The 19,913-nt window shown below is 48.1% G+C and overlaps 7 protein-coding genes across 7 annotated transcripts; 4 read left to right on the plus strand and 3 right to left on the minus strand.

The window, feature by feature from the left end:
* Window positions 1-726: 726 nt before the first annotated feature.
* Window positions 727-3,144, minus strand: BHQ10_005814 (uncharacterized protein; the record flags this gene model as incomplete). The annotated part of the gene is made up of 1 exon (XM_040878331.1): window positions 727-3,144. The coding sequence occupies one exon, from the start codon at window positions 3,142-3,144 to the stop codon at window positions 727-729; it is 2,418 nt and encodes an 805-aa protein (XP_040734318.1).
* A 1,742-nt stretch (window positions 3,145-4,886) lies between these two features.
* On the plus strand, window positions 4,887-5,723 carry BHQ10_005815 (uncharacterized protein; the record flags this gene model as incomplete). The annotated part of the gene is made up of 1 exon (XM_040878332.1): window positions 4,887-5,723. One exon carries the CDS (start codon window positions 4,887-4,889, stop codon window positions 5,721-5,723), a length of 837 nt encoding a protein of 278 aa, XP_040734319.1.
* Window positions 5,724-6,976: 1,253 nt separating this feature from the next.
* On the minus strand, window positions 6,977-8,023 carry BHQ10_005816 (uncharacterized protein; the record flags this gene model as incomplete). The annotated part of the gene is made up of 1 exon (XM_040878333.1): window positions 6,977-8,023. The coding sequence occupies one exon, from the start codon at window positions 8,021-8,023 to the stop codon at window positions 6,977-6,979; it is 1,047 nt and encodes a 348-aa protein (XP_040734320.1).
* A 729-nt stretch (window positions 8,024-8,752) lies between these two features.
* On the minus strand, window positions 8,753-9,909 carry BHQ10_005817 (uncharacterized protein; the record flags this gene model as incomplete). The annotated part of the gene is made up of 2 exons (XM_040878334.1): window positions 8,753-9,836; window positions 9,884-9,909. The coding sequence occupies 2 exons, from the start codon at window positions 9,907-9,909 to the stop codon at window positions 8,753-8,755; spliced, it is 1,110 nt and encodes a 369-aa protein (XP_040734321.1).
* Window positions 9,910-10,208: 299 nt separating this feature from the next.
* BHQ10_005818 (uncharacterized protein) lies at window positions 10,209-11,761 on the plus strand (the record flags this gene model as incomplete). The annotated part of the gene is made up of 4 exons (XM_040878335.1): window positions 10,209-10,316; window positions 10,369-10,629; window positions 10,682-11,596; window positions 11,648-11,761. 4 exons carry the CDS (start codon window positions 10,209-10,211, stop codon window positions 11,759-11,761), a joined length of 1,398 nt encoding a protein of 465 aa, XP_040734322.1.
* A 1,142-nt stretch (window positions 11,762-12,903) lies between these two features.
* BHQ10_005819 (uncharacterized protein) lies at window positions 12,904-15,549 on the plus strand (the record flags this gene model as incomplete). Its single annotated transcript, XM_040878336.1, has 3 exons — window positions 12,904-12,943; window positions 13,003-13,160; window positions 13,216-15,549. The coding sequence occupies 3 exons, from the start codon at window positions 12,904-12,906 to the stop codon at window positions 15,547-15,549; spliced, it is 2,532 nt and encodes an 843-aa protein (XP_040734323.1).
* A 2,984-nt stretch (window positions 15,550-18,533) lies between these two features.
* Window positions 18,534-19,619, plus strand: BHQ10_005820 (uncharacterized protein; the record flags this gene model as incomplete). The annotated part of the gene is made up of 3 exons (XM_040878338.1): window positions 18,534-18,549; window positions 18,615-18,848; window positions 18,907-19,619. 3 exons carry the CDS (start codon window positions 18,534-18,536, stop codon window positions 19,617-19,619), a joined length of 963 nt encoding a protein of 320 aa, XP_040734324.1.
* Window positions 19,620-19,913: the final 294 nt, after the last annotated feature.

Consider the following 19,913-nt stretch of genomic DNA (forward strand, 5'->3'; position numbering starts at 1 on the left):
ACAAGCTGGAGAGTTTTGACAGTCTGAGCAACGGAAGGCGGTGAGGAGATGGCGTGCTCGCCTGACTCAGCGCTGCTTATCAATCTTGGCCAATCTAGACTTCTGCCACGCTAGCCTCATTGGGGGATCCATTAATCCATTAACCCTTGAAGAAGATGATGATTTATATACGTAGTATACAAACAATTATACAAACACTTACAATTTAAATTACACGTTGAGGAAACTGTCTCTACTGACTAGACAACAGGTAGCACACCTAGGTAAAAGAATAAAATTGGGGAATACATGGGGTATCTGATACAACAACTTTCAACGAAACTAGATAAAACATCATTCAAAGTACATGGTCATTCACGTCTGCCAGTCGCTTGTCGGTTGGTCGGTACGTCGCTGAGAGAAAAATTCGAGTTGTCGAGTCGAGTTGGTTGGTTTTCAATTGAAATATTTGTTGGTATAAAATAGATGTGGCCGTGGTTGATGCTTTTGTGTTGTTTTCACATTTTTTTGCTTGACTTTTCTTGAGATTTCAAATTTTTTGGTTCCTTTGCTGAGATGTTTTCACTTTTTTTCCGTCGGCGCATCAAATCACTTTTTCAATTTTCGACTTTTTTTCGATTTTGTTTCCATGGTATAAAAGTTGTAAAGAGCGTAATGCGACCTTCCGACTCGATGTTTCTCTCGTTCGACGTATCCGACAACTAAACCTATATCAATAGCAAAAAATTACTCTCTCGAGTCCAGAGACGCGCGGGGCGGGATATCAAGCAATTTAGCACTTCCAGCACTGATTTGGCGAGCATGCTTGTGCTCACGACCGTAGTCAACGCTTGTCGCACGGTTGATCTCCGCCTCTTGGCTAACGGGACTGATAGGGCTTGTTTCCTCATCCACTGATGCAGTATCCAACATGGCGACATCACCGAAAATCACTTCTTTCGACATTGCACGGACACGGCCAGACTCGCGACGTACCACTGTTGGTCTCCGCTCAAGTCCTTGGTGCCAGGTTTCCATGCCGTCGTTGGATGATCGTCTGCTGTCTTCGCTCTCAGCTTCGGCGATATCCAGCCCGATAGCTGTGCTGCTCGGTCGACGCATACCAGCGACGGAATTAGACATTTGCTCTGGAGATTCCTCGGCTAGGCGATTGAGATACTCGTCATTGGCGACGTCGTCTTCATTTTCTTCGGTCTCGTCGTACTTATCGAGCTTATTCATTCCACCGCTATTGCGCCATGATGTAAAGTTGGGGTTCTTTTGCGAAMCCCGCCGTAGATAACTGCCCGACATCCATGATCCTTCCGAATCGATTGACGCCAAAGACTGCGAGAGTACCCCGCTCTTCTCGTCCCATGACATTGGGCGGCTGGGCTCCTCATTTCCGAAGTTATAGTCGTCACCTTCGGTGAACGACTGACGAGGACTAGGTTCGACAGAATTCAAATCATCCACTGGCATATCATGAACCGTTTCAAGGGGCACCGGCAGTGGAGACTGCATGCGGGAGTCAGGCGGGGAGATGGGATAATTATCAATATGTTCAACAAACTTCGACTGAGATCGGAAAGTGCCAGCACGTCGAAAATTTCGCTCCGGTATGGGAATTGGCATGGAGGGACCGGCGCCTTGCTGCGCCTTCATAAATGAATCTCGAGATGTGTTGGAAAACTCCGAAGGAGGCGCATCAATTTCTTTCGACCTTCTCCTTCGCAAGCTGTTCCTCCTGAAAAATGCCACCCAAGACAACATACGTCTACTGCTGCTGTCTGAAAGACGTTTTTCAGAGTTCTCCGTTCGCGAAAGGTCTGAAATTGATTCTTGAGCGATACTACTCATACGCGCTGAGCTGGTGTTAGCAACAGCCTGGAACAGCGGTGATCGATGTCTGGAAATGTCTTCTTCCGACATTGCATTCACATCATGACCCTGTTTGCCGGCACGAACTGACCGATCGTCGATGTTGCCGATAACATGTGCTGATATATCAGAAAAGCGCTTTTCTCGTTGCTGACTGTTATTAGAAGGTTCGCGTAGCCATGAGCTCGGCTCCGGCGAAAAGATGCTCTCTTCTGTTTGTTGTGTTTGTTCTTCGTCAATTGTACTTTCTGGACGAATTCGTCGAGATGACGTGGCGGGAGAAGGCGTCTTATCTCGGCCGCGCAAATCATCGATATCTATTTCTCCGACTTTAATGTCTTCAACTTTGTTGGCTGCGTGGTCAGACTCATGTTGTTCGCGTTCGAGTCTGCGCTGTAACCGGCGCTGTCTTCTTTCTTGATCCTCCAGCCGCTTCTTCTCTCTCCGTCGGCGGTCTCGCTCTAGTAATTCTCTCAAAGCAGCAGCGTCTAAATCATCAGCAAGCTCGGCGACTCTCTTCTGTGATTTCCAGTCCTCTTCGTCACCCAGGTTGATTTCCTTGCGCATCGAGTTCGAGGAGGGATTGGTGCTTCGCGGAGGAAGGTGTTTGTTGTGATTTTCCGAGTAGCGAATAATAGGTCGGGGAGCCAAAACAGCGAAAGCATTGACTTTGTAGGTATATAGATCGGAGACGTCAGATGAGGATGACTGAGAGCCCATCGGCAGACTCTGGTTGGATGTCTGGTGGTCGCCATAACGACTAAGAACGCTGGGTCCACGACGAACATCCGACGCGTGATAGCCCCAGGCATTAGCGAGTCGGGGATTGCCTGAAGGAGGCGACGAACTCAGGGCTTTGATTTCTCGTTCGCGTTGCAGTTCGCGCGCAGAACGCTTGCTCAGTCTCTTTTTCAAAGTATTGCCCTTGCCCGCAGATTCCCTCTTTTGTAGCGTCGGCGTGGCACGGGAAACAGCAAAATTGTCCTGACCGATACTCGAAAGCGATGTGTGATTGTCGTCTAGGTTATAGGCAAAAGTTGATGTCGGGCCAACGGGCTCACCCGCAGCAGCACGAGGGGAAGACTGATGACGCAAGGAAGGAGCGCTTCGATGTTTCTCACGTTTCGATCGCTTCCGCGACGGTTTCCTACCCACGAGCGCATGTTCAGCGGCGGCAGACTTGTCGGTCCCGTCTTCGAAAGATAATCTTCGGTCGGCGGCGTCGGAGGCCTTCATCTGACTCCTGGGCCGCTTGCCCTTGCGACCAAAGGGCCATATTGCCATGGCCGCAGCCTAAGAATCACTGGAGGTGATCGTTGCCAGTTTGTAGATGTAGGACGTCGGTCTATGATATAGTTGATCAAAGGTACAGATCACAGGACTCGAATGGACCTGTGTATCGTGGCTGAACCTTGCAATAGGCGGTACTGGGACGGTCAGATAAAGCGACAGGCGCCCAGATCGCGGTCAATGACAGAAGGGCGAAGTAGATACATGAGTGTGTTGTATGTCGTCTTTCGGTTTTAGTATCGAAAAAGACAATAGTTCGGTCAAAGCAGACTGTGTTGACCGAAAAATGAGGAAGAATGTGGAGAGAAAGTAAAAGGCACAAATGACTCCTCTCGCCCGAAGAAAGTCTACAATAAGACAAGAGACACAGCGTTGGGCTGGACTGCGTGGCAATTACCCGGCGCACTAAGCACACGCTAAACAACGCTAAAAAGACTAGCCGTAAGTTATTACAGCGTTGTGACCTGTCCCATGGAACAGTCCAGATCTTATTCTTGAAGTCGAAAAGGCAACGCCCGCCCCTGTGTTCGACGTGCGTATTTGACGTATGGAAAAACGTTATTCTCCGTGCGCCGCAGCTTTTCTGTATGATGCTGCGTCCTGTATGCATCCTGTATGCATTCTGTAACCTGTATGGCAGCTGTAATTACGATAGACGTAGAAGATCGCTAGCACAGCCGCTTACGATGATCTTTTTTAATTTAGAACACTGAGACATACGTCACTGGATAGGTACAGTGTCGATGCTAGGGACTTACTGGAAGAGGAATTGTCTTCATTTTGGCATTGATAGAGTTTGCGAATTGATATACTATGTGGTAGGTCACGAGGGCCCACGAAGGTGGACTTTTCAAAAATCAAGCATTACTCCGTAAAGGCTGAAGCATAATTAAGCATGTCGGGCGAGCCAATCACCAGCCCCGTATTATCTTTACCTTTGTTTTTCGTGTTGTTTTTTTGTGACCCATCATTATGATCCAGATTCAAGAATTCGATGAACTGCATTTTTTGACGAGATTGAGATCTTCCCGCAGCCGAGCGCAATTGTGGAATTGCCCGGTCGTATGGCTATTAAGTAGTAACTAGTACCATTGGCAGAAAGTCATTCAATCAGAGACATATATCATTTGCGGTCTGAGACATTCTAACTATGTTCTCACTGCAGGCTTCTATGTATTTTACAGACAGTCGAGGCTCCGGCTTCCAGTCAGTACTTCAGCGGGAAATTCATGCATGCTTCAAACTCAATGCTGATAATAGTGCAGTGCAGTGCCAGTGAAACACCCTGGTAGCATACGTGGAACAGCGGAGTGCAGCATTTTGCTCGACTTTCGTACTAAGAGATGTTTCACCGTTGCGGACCAGCTGAGACATTCCAGCCGACCTGCAGTAGTCTGCTCGGGGTGCCCACGGCTGTGACCCGGTTCCTGCGTTTCCATGTCGTACTTAAATGGTAATAATGAACAGGCAGTGAAACCCCAGCAGCCTGAGACGATCCCGGCTGATAAGAGAGGACTATCGGTGTGGATAGGCAGCTGCTTTGGTGGTTGACTTTTGCATGCCGACTTTAACCCCGCCGAAAATAATCACCCCTGGGCCCGCCGCCTCCCACCTATCCTCATCTACTAGCCACAGCAATGAGAACTATACCCTGTACACATTAATGTTTAATACGATGAACCTGTCATACAATATCATCTGATCACCAGCCGACCTACTTCCAAAGCGCATACATCATGTCCGCCATCAACCCCGCAACAGGGGAGCCGCTCCCCGCGGATGCCCTCCAACGAGTCCTCTTCGTCACTCCGCTCGTCCACGTCTACTCAGTTCCTCCTTTGACCTCAATGAAGGGCTACTCCGCCGCCGAATGGACAGTCCCAAATCCTCAAACGGGACAAACCCGTCAGATCTTTTCCGCTCGACTGCGAATTTTGGAGACTGCCATTCACGATAAAGTCAGCGCCGATATCTTGTTGGAGGATCAGCAGAATGGGACTCTATTTGCTGCTGCGCCGCTGACGGATACAAATTCGGTGGACTATGTGACTGATTCGTCGCGGTTTTTTGTCCTGCGTGTTGTCGGAGAAGGGAGGAAGGCGTTGTTGGGCATTGGGTTTGAGGAACGGAGTGATGCGTTCGATTTTGGCGTTGCGTTGCAGGAAGCGAAGAAAATATTGGGTATAAGGGATGCAAATTCAACGGAACAGCAGAAACCGACACAGTCGTCATGGCAGGGAAACAATTCAATATCGTCTTCATCGCAATCCGAGGATAATGCCGCGACTACGACCCCCAAAGATTATAGCTTGAAACCCGGCCAAACCATAAGCATCAGCAGCTCCCGACGACGTCCAGCGCCCACGACAGCATCCAACCTAGAATCCGCCAGAGATGAAGAGCAGGCTCTATTCTCTATCGCGCCACCTCCACCCCCAGGTGCAGCCACATCTTTTGTAAACACAACGCCCCCAACAGACCAACCGGGTCGACGGAAAAGACCTACATCGGCGATAATAGCGGCAGATAGTAAACCGTTTCTTGGCTTTGATGATTCTGCTACGTTTGATTGAGCAATGACAAGCTACCGAAAAGGAGTCTGATAGAATGGCTGGCTACATTGGCTTCCACGTGTTTGGTTTGAGGACTAGACGGAATATAATATACTAATTCGCTGCTAGTAATTTGCGTATCATTGTGTACTTTAGAATGAAACAGATAAGTATCGCCGTAAATATGAACCTTAACGCCATGTTATCGCATGGATGTGACCTGGATGGTATCCGCCAGCGAATATGACCACCTCATCCAGAAAATGCAACCCACAAATCCAGACACATCGTAACTTATTTAGCGTGATGCACCGAACCGATAGGTCTAGTATAGCCCTATGCATTCCATGCTAAGAAGCAGCAACAGCAGTAAGAGACTTCTTCCTCAACCTCCTCGGCTCCCTCCTTTCTAGCGTACGATACTTCTGACTCGGCCTCCGACTCAAAAACTTCTTGAGTGAAGACCAAGACTCGTGTCCCGACGACGACGCCAAAGTAAACCGATTCTCGTTCTCTGCTCCCGTGTATGTATAACCCGATTCGCCGATTAGCAGGCTTGAGGAGCGGTGGGATGTGTGGGATGTGAATATCGTTGCTGTTTCTGCGTCCATAGTCTCTTGCTTTATTTTTCTTCTTCTTCAATTTGGTTGGAGATATGATAGAGTGCAGAAGACGATGTGATACGTGTCCCGCCTTGCAAGGGTGTTTGTAGTTTTAGGTTCGGATGAGTGGTGCCAGCGAAGCTGATGAAAGCAGCCGTTTAGGTCTTGGAGGTAGATAAATTCGCGTCTAGTTTGACTTGATGTATTGATATATCGTATTGCGGTTTAAAGTACGATGCACATAGGCTTGTGCAATATCCACGGAGAAAAAATATTAAAATCAAAAAATTAAGACTGCTAAACTGCTCGTCTAAAAAATGAAGCTGGATTGGTCAGTGGTCACTGGATCTCAGCATTCTAATCGACCAACCAACCACTCTCGTTCATCACTTCACGAGTCAGGCACGGATGTCAGCGGATCGACATGGATGTAACTCACCCTATCATCGCGTTCAGATTTACCATATCGAAGATTTGGAGAGCAAGATGGCGAAAAAGGTACAAAGGATGTCCGATTGTCGGCTGAGAAATGCGGGGAATCGACAGTTATTCGTTATCGTTATCGTCGTGGATGTTTCACCGCTAGAGATGAAGAGGGCATGATTTTCATAAGAGGTCACATATTGATAGCATACATTTACAATGTACGTACACGATTTACAGAAAGAAGAGTTAATCAACCTTGATGACGATCTTTGTCGCACTAACACCAGCCTTGACAATGTCCAAAGCCTCCTGCGCCGCTGCGATCCCACCATCTACGATCTGCACCTTCGGCGCGGGGACGATTTTCCTTTCTTCGATTGCTTTAGGCAGGTACTCATTAAACACCCACCTTCCCATCTCAACATGATGCACAAACGCGAAGGCAGCTATCGTCATGGAAATATCGACGCCGGCAGGCTTCTCGTTGTCTGTAGGCCACGGTCCGGTTAACGATAGCTTACTGCCTTGGCCACCAGATGCGAGCAGCGCGTTCGCAGAAAGTAGAGGACTGGTCCCTTCACTAATAGCATCAAACCCGAGCCGCAGAGGTGTGCCAGCCTCCTTTGCGAGTTGAGCTAGTTTCGAGACAGCCTCAGGATCACGATAGTCGACCACCGCATATGCACCTAGAGACTTTACATACTCATGATTTTTAGGGCTCGCAGTTGCAAAGACCTTGAACCCAAGCTCCTTCGCTAACTGCACAGCCGCCGTCCCCGTAGATGACGACGCGCCCCAAACCAACATTCCAGACTGTTGAGCCGCATCAACACTAGGGTTGACAGAAACAGGACGCGCAATACCAAGCCTCTCAAAGTACGCAACAGCAACAGTCGCAAACGCCATCGGAAACGTAGCTCCATCCTCGAACGAGACAAACTCCGGTATCCTCAACGTCGCACTCTCCTGTAAAAGCGTGTATGTCTGCCATGCTCCATGCTCCCGTTTCCCATTCGCAATCACCAGCGCGAAACCAGCGACGCGATCGCCGACTTTGAATTTTGTGACGTTCGGCCCGATAGCGGATACGATGCCACAGACATCGCTCCCCAGCACGGTAGGGAAGTTGGCGAGATGGCTAGGGAAGTCACGGATTTTGTAGTCTGCGGGGTTGGCGGCGATGGCATGGTTGCGGATCAGGAGTTCGTTGTCACCTGGAGAGGGGACGGGTAAGGTGACGGGTTTGAGGGCGGTGCCGACTGATTCGAGGACGGCGGCGAGGTTTTCTGACATCTTGAGTTCCGGAACAGATGAGAATATGCTGTCGAAGTAGATCTGATGAGTGAAAACGTTCTAGAGGCATGCCTTTATACGTGTGCCTATGCATGTGAAGAGATCCTGAATACGAGCTCTCGGGGATAGGAGATAACAAGTCAACAGCCTAGTTAGCAATTATGACCAACTATGAGCAATTTATCTATTCAAATAAGACTTGGGAGCGTTTAAAATGTAGATGCCTGAAGCTGACGATTCTGAATAACATATGCAGATCGTTATGCGACGACACATGAAGGGCAATAGATGTCTCACTTTGAAGGCGCGGGTAATGTCCCGAACCCGAGATTTGGTATTGGGTATTTATGCTATGTACATATCGACCCTGAACTTCACAGTAGGAATTTCCAGAGTGTGTGTTGTGTTTTAGGACTTCGCGGAAATCGTGTAGATTATAATCGCGACTTGGACGGTAAGACAAGATCACGGAGGGGCGGTGGACGTCCTGCTTGGATACTCGCCGAGTTTATTTATGAAGATAACCATGAGGCCTTCATTGTGGTAGGCGATATGCGTGACCAATTACTCGCCGAAACCATCGAATGGAGGATAAATGCAATTGAAAAGCATCAGCAATGCTTTAATCAATGGATACCAACAATTCGACATCGACCGGCCCGCCCAGTCGAAACCCGCGTATTTTGAGCTGGCGCATATTCGTATCGAGATGACTTGTGAGGAGATCGCTCAGAACCAGATCTTGATTAGTTCTTCACTGACCGCACTTGGCGTAAGCACACCACCTTCTGTAATCAACGCCGTGATAAGATGCGGCGGCGTGTAATCTACGGCATCACGGCGCATGGTGTTGCCATCAGGTTTATTTGCCGGTGCACCGTTCAAGAGAGCAGCCATGTGCTTGGCCTTTTCTTCTGACGACGCTGCGACTTCTGAAACTGTCCCTTTGGATGCTGCGGTAGAACGGCTAGCTTCTTCTGCCGCCACATCTTCTTCTGTCTTGAAATTGATCACATGCTGCTCAATCGGGAGATCGTACTGTCCGAGAGGATATAGGCGAACAAACTTGTGGCTCTCAGCGACAACATAGAACGGCTTTCCCATAGCTTTTGCTAGCAATCCAATCTGATAAGTTCCCATACGGGAGACAATACCGCCATTCTCCACGACGCCTTCAGCACCCACAATCACGGTGTCCACCTTACCAAGTGAGTAAGCGACTGCAGACTCGGGTATCGTAGCAACAGGCACGCCTCGCGCCCTGAGTGCGCGGACGGTCTCTAAACCCTCTGGTTCGACTGAAAGATTGTCCGCGTCGTTGATACCGTGTAGAACATAGATAACCCGGAATCTGACGGCAGATGGTCCATTCTTCTCATCTGCCGCTTTTTGCAGCAGAGCTGACACTACCCTAGAGCCACCGTTTGTCAAAATGGTACTTCCATCGCGGACGAATCCTTTTCCAAATGCAGCAACGTTGTTTCTACTCTCTTTAGCTCGCTTGATGAAAAGTCGTCCGTTTGATAGTAAATGTGCCCTGATAGCGTTGAAATCTCCAGCGGGCCCTAACTGGCCCGGCCGTTGTAGGGTCGTGATGAGATATCGTTGAAACAGATCCGTACCGGCGGAGAGGGCGATAGGGTTCGCGATAGCACTTTTCAGTATAGCAGTATGTTTGGCTAGAAGATCAAGTGTCTCTGAAATTGTGGAAGATGGCGAGTGTGTTAGAAGAAGGACTAAAGCTTCAATTGCCGCTATGGGCATGGTAATGTCGGGGTCGGATTTGAGGAGGTCATTGTACGTCGACACGATGCTAAGTCCTTGTTAGTATAAGGAGACACACGAGCTGGTGCAACATACTCAAATGGGGCAGATTCTGGGGCCATCTTTAGCAAGTGTGCTCTTGTCTGAGTATCGAAGATTTTGAATGCAACAAGGCTTATGACATTATCAAAGACCAAAAAATGCAAGGGTTCCCGTGCGAGTCATACAAATGTTTGCACTGTTTGTCCGGCCACCCCTCAATACATGTCAGAATCCCGCACTAAGCTCTTTTCGGCGTTGCAACTTGCGGGAGTAAACAAAACAACGAATGAACTTTCTGCCATCAACAATTGCAACTCAACGTCAATTCAGACCGGCAGACTCGTATTCGACTTCATTACAAAGTTAGGGATATTCCAAAATGGCGTATAATCATAGAGCCAGTCAGCAATTCTATGGCAGCCAACAACAACAGCAACAGGGTCGAGGCCGCAAGAAGGAAGATGATAGCGATGCTCTGATGCGCCTGGTATGCCAAAATATCGCAGCTTCTGCAGTGACCGCGCTGACAATAAGATTAGCCAGACAAGGAAATTGCTGGTTGCATAAACGACATAGGGGTCCCCTTTACCGCCGCTGATCTTCTCAAACCGAATCCGCAACAGATCCAAATGGTGCTAGAATGGTTCGCCGAGCTGCTGATGAATACGACGAGAGAGACGATTGATCCTGCTATGCGCGCGGCTGCTCAGGACATTTGTGGCGACTATCCGGACATCGTGCCGAATGAGACACGCAACCTGATGGGTTTTTTTCTAAATCTCCGACGACTTATGATTGAGGTAGGTTTGACCGACAGTCGGCTTACCAGAGATATATAGTTGACATTCATAGTGTGGCGTAAACGACTTTACATTCTCCGACCTTACGCGACCGACCCATGACCGACTTGTGAAGATTTTTTCTTACTTGATCAACTTTGTCCGATTCCGAGAATCGCAAACCGCAGTAATCGACGAGCACTTCAACAAAGCCGAGCGCACCAAAGCGCGTATCGAAACCCTCTATGCAGAAAATCAAGAGATCGAAGAACGAGTAAATGAGATGCGCGCCAACCAAAAGGCGCTCGAAGCTCAAGTCAAGGAGAAGACAGCGCGCAATGATGCGCTCATCGGCGTGCTATTAGCGCTGAATCGGAATCAAGAAAAAATCGCAGAGGAACTGGAAAGGGTAAAGACTGACAAGGCTAAGAAACAAGCCACACTTGAAGAAAAGGTAGAGAAAGCGATCCGAACGCGTCGGGAGATCGAAAAGCTTCGACCATACGTACAACAGAGTTATGCAAGTTTACAAGCTTCTCTTACCGAGTTATCAGAGAGCTTAGCACGCGAAAAAGCACAAGTGGACACGATGGAAAGGCGTCTAAGGGCACTTCAAACATCTACCGATACATTCAACGTTGTCGGAAATGAGGTCCAAGCCTGCGTTAAAGTTCTCGAGGATATCTCTGTCGAATTACAAAAAGAGGAAGAAGAGGACGCAAGAGCAGCAAGAAACAAAGACGCAATTTCTGAGCGAGGCAATAACGTACGTGAAGTGGCACAAACGGAGAAATTGTTGCAACGGCAACTGGCAAGATGGAACGAAAGAATCGACACACTCCGCAAAAATAGCCAGGAGAAACAAGAAATTGCACAAGCTCGAATGGAAGAGCTTCGCAATACTCAGAGACAGCTGAGAGACGAGAGGGCCGAGAAGCAAAAGGCTATGGAAATCAAGAGGGTACGAATCGAACAGACAGAGAAGAAGGTAAGATTATCATGTTCGAAGATTATCCTTGCAGCCAACTGACTATGATAGATGGCGGATCTCAAAGAAAACATCGAAAACGAAATCCACAGAGCACACGACGAGTATTTGAAGATGGAGTCGCACATAAAGCTTTATATCACCGAGATGGAAAAGTGTCTATGATTTAGACCTATGGGAAGTTACGAGACTGGAGTTCTGTCGGCTTTTTACGATTATTACGGTTATACCCAGAGGCACTGTATTGTATATTTGGTTTTGTGAAATAATATAAGGTTTCTGTATGCATCTGGTTTTTAAATCGATTATTCCTCAAACTTGAACCATCTTTGAGCTACTCGTCGGACAAGAACATGCCTGCCAGACCAGGATGAGGATGCTCTTTCATTATCAGATCGAATCGTCCCGCCATTCAAAAGAGGTATATGTAAATCCCATAATCTCGGGCCATGGTCTCGATCTCCTGGATTGACTGCATCATTGCATTCACACAACAGAATAGTCGAGTCAGTCCGTGCTACAGTTTCTATAGCCAAAGCCAGTGTCCGCGATAACCCCTGCGCCGAGAATTGGGTGCTCATATAGTGAACAGCAAGGGAGTCCAGGATCGCCATGGTCGATTTTTCGGGTATGTCATCTTGCTTTTTAGGATCGATGTTACCATGCGATGGACGCAACTGAAAAGTTGATAGATATGCGCGTAGATGTGCAAGTGATGGGCAGAATGCTAGTTTGACTCTTTGAGAACTAGCAATGCTGCCGATTGTGTTTGATAGTAAGGCTTGCGCAGACGTCGGAAGCGTGAGCAGGGAAGGTTGGTCAACTTCGAGGAGTGTCGATGGCTCGTTTTCGGGGACTTGTTGATGCTCATCTTCTTGAAGCTGTGACTGTACACTGGCAATCAATTGCTCGAGAAACCTTTCGCGAGTTGAGCACACCACCACAGTAGTGAAACTGTTGGTTTGGTACAATATATGGTTGACAAAATCTGCAACGGAGGCAATAGATAGAACTTGTGCGTCGATCATGAGATAGGATTTGATGACCACAAAGCTGTTTCTAAAGCTCTACTTAGCGGACTGTAGCTTTGCATTATTTTCGCATAATCAAGTTGACATATTCATATATTCTTCTGTTGTCGTGGTGCTGTTGAAGATTGGCGGGTGCCGGCAGCTGCCTGAGGCCGAAACGATGACGCTAGAATCTCCCCGCCAAACATTCACTCCTCCAACTCCAAGCTTGATTCTCCCCGGATATACACCACTTAGAGGTTAGGTCGCAGTGACCTTAGAGCTCCTCTGGTAATCATGGAGACGATATCTAGGATATCCTCCATGCTAGAGGCTGGTACGTCCTGATTACAGTCTGTTTTCTCAAACGCTGATTCTGACATTTCATCGTGATAGCTCGTGACCTCACGCTCGAAGCAGCACAATCTGCTGGTACTAGTCGCAGTCTTCGCTCGACAGAAACATCGCGAGTCCCTTCTTCGGCACAAATCAAAAAGTTATTGGACAGCCGCAATGATCGAGAAATTCTGGACGGACTGCGCAAAGTCATTTCGGTATGAAGTTGGACACTCCGACGGCGGTCTTCCTTGCTAACTTCTTGTCATGCAGTTGATGTACCAGTCCGATACGTGCCTACAATATTTCTCCGCCGTCGTCAAGAACGCTGCCAGTTCCAATACTGAGGTCAAAAAGCTTGTCTACATCTACCTCCTACACCATGCCGAAGCCGAGCCAGACCTCGCCCTGCTATCGATCAATGCGATCCAAAAGTCACTTACAGACACAAACCCGCAGGTCCGGGTTATGGCATTACGGACCATGTCCGGAATCAGGGTCCCTGTTATTAGCCAGATTGTTTCTCTGGCGATCAAGCGTGGAGTCGGAGACATGAGCCCGCACGTCCGAAGAGCTGCAGCACTGGCTATTCCGAAATGTTATCGGCTTGATCCGAATACGATACCGCAACTTAGTGAATGCCTTTTTACTTTGCTTGGTGATAATCAATACTTTGTGGTTGGACCTGCTGTCTCGGCTTTTCTGGATGTGTGTCCTGATCGACTGGATTTGATACACAAACATTATCGGAGTCTGGTGAGGAAACTAGTTGATATGGATGAATGGAGTCAATTATCCACACTGCGTCTTTTGACGATTTACGCCAGAAAATGTTTCCCGCGCAAGACGCAGAAGGCGAAGAAGAATGAAGCCAACGGTTTCTATGACGATGACGATCACGAGGGATCTCATGAAGCGACCAATGGTGATACGGAAGAAGAAGTCCCAGTCCTTGATCCTGATCTTGAGCTCTTTTTGCGCGCATGTAAGCCCTTACTACAAAGCCGGACGTCCGCTATTATAGTGAGCATCGTTCGCTGTTATCTCTATCTCGGCACACAGGAATACCTTGAAAGTGCGATTGGCCCACTAGTCGCGCTTGTTCGATGTCCACAGGATATTCAATATGTCGCTCTATACAACATCGTTGCTGTGACTTTCCAAGTACCGAAGTTGTTCGTTAAATATGCATCTCATTTCCTCGTTCGCGCCGTCGATCCACCCCATATATGGAGACTCAAGCTTGAGGTGCTTACGATACTTTTCCCTCACCTGGGAATGCATTATAGGGGTATCATACTTAGCGAGCTCGAACAATTCTCACAAGGAACAGATCCAGACCTAGTCCGAGAAAGTGTGCGCGCCATTGGTCGCTGTGCACAGACTGATTCCAAGACCTCAAGCTATTGCTTACGGTTGCTTCTATCCAGAATATCCAGCATCGATGACAACGTTGTTTCAGAGTCTCTGACTATCATTCGGCATCTCATTCAGCAGAACCCGGGTGCTCACAAATCGACCATAGTCCGCCTGGCGGGCTACCTTGAAACGACCTCGAATCCAGGAGCCAGAGCTTCGATCATCTGGCTTGTGGGAGAATATGCTGCTGCAGATTTAGAAAATAGCATTGCTCCGGATGTGCTGCGCATTCTTGCCAAGGGTTTCGCAGATGAGACTGAAGAAGTTAAGCAGCAGATTGTGTTACTAGCTGCCAAAGTCTATCTTCATCATCTACTTCAAAACCCACCTCCTGAACATTCGTCTCAGCCGGAGAAGAATGATGAGGTCCGGACTGATAGCCAAAACAGTGCATGGGGTACAGGCGAGACTCAAAATGGGTATGAGACGGCCCAAAATGCAATCGAAACGGAGCAGCAAGGCGAACCGTCAGGCGATGACCGTATAACACTGCTATGGAGATACATCCTTCTTCTCACGAGGTACGACACGTCATATGATCTCCGAGATCGCGCACGCATGTACAGAGGACTTTTATCCGACCCCAAAAACACACAGATGGCAAGTTTGCTACTTTTAGCCCCGAAATCAGTCCCACATGCACCGAGTCCGTCCGAGACACGGCGAGACCTTGTTGTCGGTACGTCGACGCTTGTCGTGGGGCCCGAATCTGGGCYTTTAGGTTTGAATGGCTACGAGCCACTACCGGATTGGGTCCCGGCTGGACAAGAACCTGACAGATCCCTCCGCGAGGACGGCGTAGCTATCGAATCTGCGACAAGCCGAAATTCGCCGGCGTTGACGGCCGGACAACGTCTCGATAAAGCGCTACAAGAGCATGAGACGACTACAGCAGGGAGTGGAGCTGCAAGAAAGGGACGAGTCGGAGCTCCAGCTGGTAGTAGCATGGGTAATAAGAGTTTGAATGACTGGTTAGACGAGGAGGAGGAGGAGGAGGAGGAAGAAGAAGAAGAGGAGACATCTGAAGAAGAGTCAGGTTCTACGGAATACGAGACTGATTCAGACGAAGAGACCGACTCTGCTGAAGATGATGACGACGATGAAGATGATGACGACGATGAAGAAGACGAAGGAGAAGAAGAATCCGATTCGGAAGCCGCTCAAAAGAGAGGGCTGCTAAATAGATAATGATCTCACCTTTGAGATCTATAAAAATGCCATATATTGAGCATAAATCGATATATTGAAAGCAAACGCGAAATAAATGCAAAACAAACAAAGAATATATGATCACAATGCAACCTGTAACACTTCGCCTGTCCTATGTAACGTCTTCCTACGCCAACGCTCCTCACACCACCTAGAGAAAAAAAGGTCGAAATGCAAAAAATGTCCATCCCATGCACTCTCGAAACTTCCAATAATGCGATGATCTAATGTCTTCGACTGCAGGAAGCGAATTAGGATCAAGCTTCCATCAAGATCAAGATGGAAGATACCTGTAAGAAACCCCCTGACCAACCCCTGCTCCAACTTTACGTCTATGCGGATAATCACCTTCCTCATGATCCTCCTCTGCAGCACTCCTAGATCTCTTAAAACCACTTCTTCCTCCGTTCAGTAGTTGTGTGTGAATGCGTGGACTGTCGGTGTCCGTTAGGGAAGAGGTTCGAGTATGATGGTTTCTCTCCTTTGCTTGTGATCTTTTGCGGGAGTGGGGAACGCTCTTGGGTCTGAAATTGGGTTTGTATTGTTCGCGTTGTTGTTCTTGGTTTGATGAATCTCTTGCTTGGTTGGGAGGAGTAGTTGTTTTGGGCCGCGAGAATGGTAAGCTTTTTTCCTCCGGATCGGTTTGAGTGCCTTGCTCCTTCATGATGGCTTGACGAGGTGGTGGTGGTGGTGCATGGTTTTGCAATATCTGATCTCGTCGTTGTTTCAAATCTGTAATGGATATAGTTTCGTTTCCCGTTGAGAGGTCGGAGAATATAGGGTCGTGCTTTAATTGTGTCCAGTATTGGGAGTTCCGGATTGATTGGACGGAGGAGTCCTCTTCATCCTTGGGAGAGACATAGCGAGACACACTGGTAGGAGTCTCCTCGATGGATGAAGCCTTGTCTTCTTCGCCGTCGTCAAGGCTTGCTGGTAGTGCATGGTTGACCAAGCGAGGCATCTCAGTCGGGCTCATAGCATTATTGCACTGCGTTACTGGTTCATCGATCCTCTTCTTCCCGGTATTTGAAACCTTCCTTTCAATGATTTGATTAGGTCCTGGGAGGGAGTACTTCTTCGCAGGATGAAGGAATCCATTCCGTGGAGCCACGCGGCGCTGGCTAATGTGTGAATCATATTTCCGGCCCTTTGGGACGTATTTTCTGCTACTCTGTGATCGTGACTGAGGCCATTTCAAATCCCTGGTTTGCCAATTGGGGGACGAGAAGGGGCCAATATTTGGACTTGATTCTAACCTATAGGAGTTAGGAAGACCGGCAGCACTAGCCAAAGGACGAAAGTCGTCAGGACTTGAGAACCTTCCCGGCAGAGCTGGGGTTGGGGACGAATGGTAAGCTCGAAGATCCTGGGATGTCAGTGGCAATGTACTCGAGGTGTACTCAGAAGAAGGCGAGCGGTAATGAGTGGCTGTTTGAGATCTATATGGCAATGGAAAAGAGCTCAACGTTGTCGTCGATGATGTTGATGTTGTAGTGTTTGATGGAGTGCTGGGAAGCTCAGGTGAGCTTAATATAATTCCGCTGGTACTATGTATAGTCAATCATGAGAAATGATCATCAACAAGCTCCTGCGGCATGCTTCACTCACGACGGACTCGGCTGAGTTTGTAGACGGCCTCGAGCCCGCGCTACTTGGAACTCATGGCCGTGCAACGACCTTCCAGACGCTGGCGGATATGATAATGAATGATGAAGTGGCCGGGTTCTTGGAGATGAATCGATATAGCCTATATCGTTAGTACGGTCGGTATCTGGGGAGATATCGATCCTGCGTTCCGATGGACAAGGGGGGTTCTGATATGGGGGTTGATGATTTTGATAATAAGATGCTTCCATTTGAAAATTAGTTTCATTGGGTCGCCTAGTATTCTGATTAATTTCACAGTATATGTTCGAACGTGGATCTTTGCAGGAAAGGATCCGATAACAGTTATCAATCGTGGGGGTTCCAGCATGAAGGATAAGCTCGATCTTGGGACGAAGAATCACTACCAAATAAGCATGTTATAGGAAACATGTAAAGTAACCAAATTCCAAAGTCCGGTTTGTAGCGGCCATGAGGGACCCAAGAAGAAACCTGATCTGGCGGCTTAACGAAAGAGGTGTCTCCAGGATTGCTTGCTGACTGTCTGATGGATATGGAACCTGCCACCCACTAGCCAAAGCACACCGGCGAAAGCTGTTTGGTATCTCAAAACAAAGTACAAGTAGCATGTAAAGACTGGGATATATCACCCCGCAAAGAACTGGTCAAGGTTGTAAAAACACACATCAGGGAAGATGAGCTCGAAGAATGCTTTTGGTACCTCGGAGCTGCGACACCTGGGTACCACTGGAGTCTCCATGGTGTTAGGGAGGCCAGCTTTCATTAATAATGAGAATGCATAGTCAAGCAATGCTATGGACCATGTCGAGGTGTTGCAGCCCAATGTTGTTGCCAAACAGAAGGCGCGATGCTTCATTCGTCTTGCTTGCAGGTCACGTGAGACTAGGGCAGCCAGCTGCTGCACATCGCCAGGAACAGGCACGGACTCGCCTGATCGGGTAAGTGAGTCACGCTCAGGCATTCCATGCGGCATCTAGACCCGCTAGTCCCGAAAAGGCTAGGCGCCTCACCATAGCTTCGACAATTACTAAGAACCGTAAGCTGGCGGTTAACTTAACAATACTCGATCAATGACCACGCCGCCGAGTGACTGGACACTTTCCTTTGATGATATACCTCGCATATGAGTGAATAATTACTTTTGGTTGTTACGCTTTTAGACCGGACCAGAATGCTAGTTGTTGCGGAAAGAAGTCGATCAGATTATCCATTTTCGCCCCTTCTCCGTTAAGTGCTCACACGACAGCTCACCAGCTTGTTGCCAGCTCGCCCGCTGCCAGGACACTCGCAGAAGAACGATAGACAGGCAGCAGTTTATCTGTTGTTGCCAATTCACCATGCCTGGTCTCCCATGTGAGTCTCTCACCGTATTCCATCTGGCCAGTCGAATTTGCCAGACTGACTCGGTGCCCACACAGCCAGCATCGACTTGGACGAATGTATAGAGCGCCTGTATAAAAAACAACTCCTCGCGGATTCAGTTATCGAGGCGATATGCGCAAAAGCCAAAGAGCTCCTTATGAAGGAAAGCAATGTGGTGCATATTGCGGCTCCGGTTACCGTTGTGGGAGACATACATGGTCAGTTCTTCGACATGATAGAGATTTTTAAGATAGGAGGATTCTGTCCGAATACAAATTACCTGTTTTTAGGTATGTGGTTGCGTTAGTGCAGAGCAGAGCTATGAGGATATGAGCTAATATGTGTCAGGCGATTATGTGGACCGTGGTCTGTTCAGCGTCGAGACAATCTCTCTCCTAGTCTGCCTCAAACTACGATATCCATCGCGCGTGCATCTTATCCGAGGAAACCACGAGTCTCGAGGTGTCACCCAATCGTACGGCTTTTATACAGAGTGTGCTAGGAAATACGGCAATGCCAATGTCTGGCATTATTTCACCGACATGTTTGACTTCCTCACTCTAAGTGTAGTCATCAACGACCAAATCTTCTGTGTCCATGGCGGACTATCACCCTCCATCCACTCTATAGATCAGATCAAAATTATCGACCGGTTCCGCGAGATTCCACATGAGGGCCCCATGGCGGATCTGGTATGGTCGGACCCGGATATCGAACACGATGAATTCTCTCTGTCGCCGCGTGGCGCAGGATATACATTTGGCGCACAAGTTGTGCGCAAATTTCTCGAAGTTAACAACATGTCACACATTTTACGTGCCCATCAACTGTGTCAGGAAGGGTATCAAGTTTTATATGATGATCGACTAAGCACGGTATGGAGCGCGCCGAATTACTGTTATCGATGCGGAAATTTAGCGAGCGTTTTGGAAGTGAGTGACACCGGAGAGAGGTTCTTCAATATATTTGGTGCAGCGCCTGAGAACGATGAGCACCGAAACGAGCAACAGACGCAACCGAACAAAGACGGCCAGAACCCGGTCATTGAATACTTCTTGTGATGTTGATAAATGATATGATATGATACCCTTGGATATGCAAAAATACGGAGTTTTCGTTTTTTATATGGATTTTTGTATGACTCGACATTTGTTTGATGTGAAGTCATTTTCGAGATAAGAGTCAACGTACGCCACGGCTTGTTTAGATTTAGCATTTCCTCATTATGAAGACACTCAAACTGTTTCGAATGTTTCAGTCAGTGCGGCTGATAGACCATAGACCACCTGCTGGTCCTGACATACCTTCGATGTTTTTTGTCCGTTGTTTGAAAGAGTTACACAGATTCAAGCAGC

Source organism: Talaromyces amestolkiae, assembly GCF_001896365.1.
Source record: "Talaromyces amestolkiae strain CIB chromosome Unknown scaffold10.1, whole genome shotgun sequence".
Taxonomy (NCBI): Eukaryota; Fungi; Ascomycota; class Eurotiomycetes; order Eurotiales; family Trichocomaceae; genus Talaromyces; species Talaromyces amestolkiae.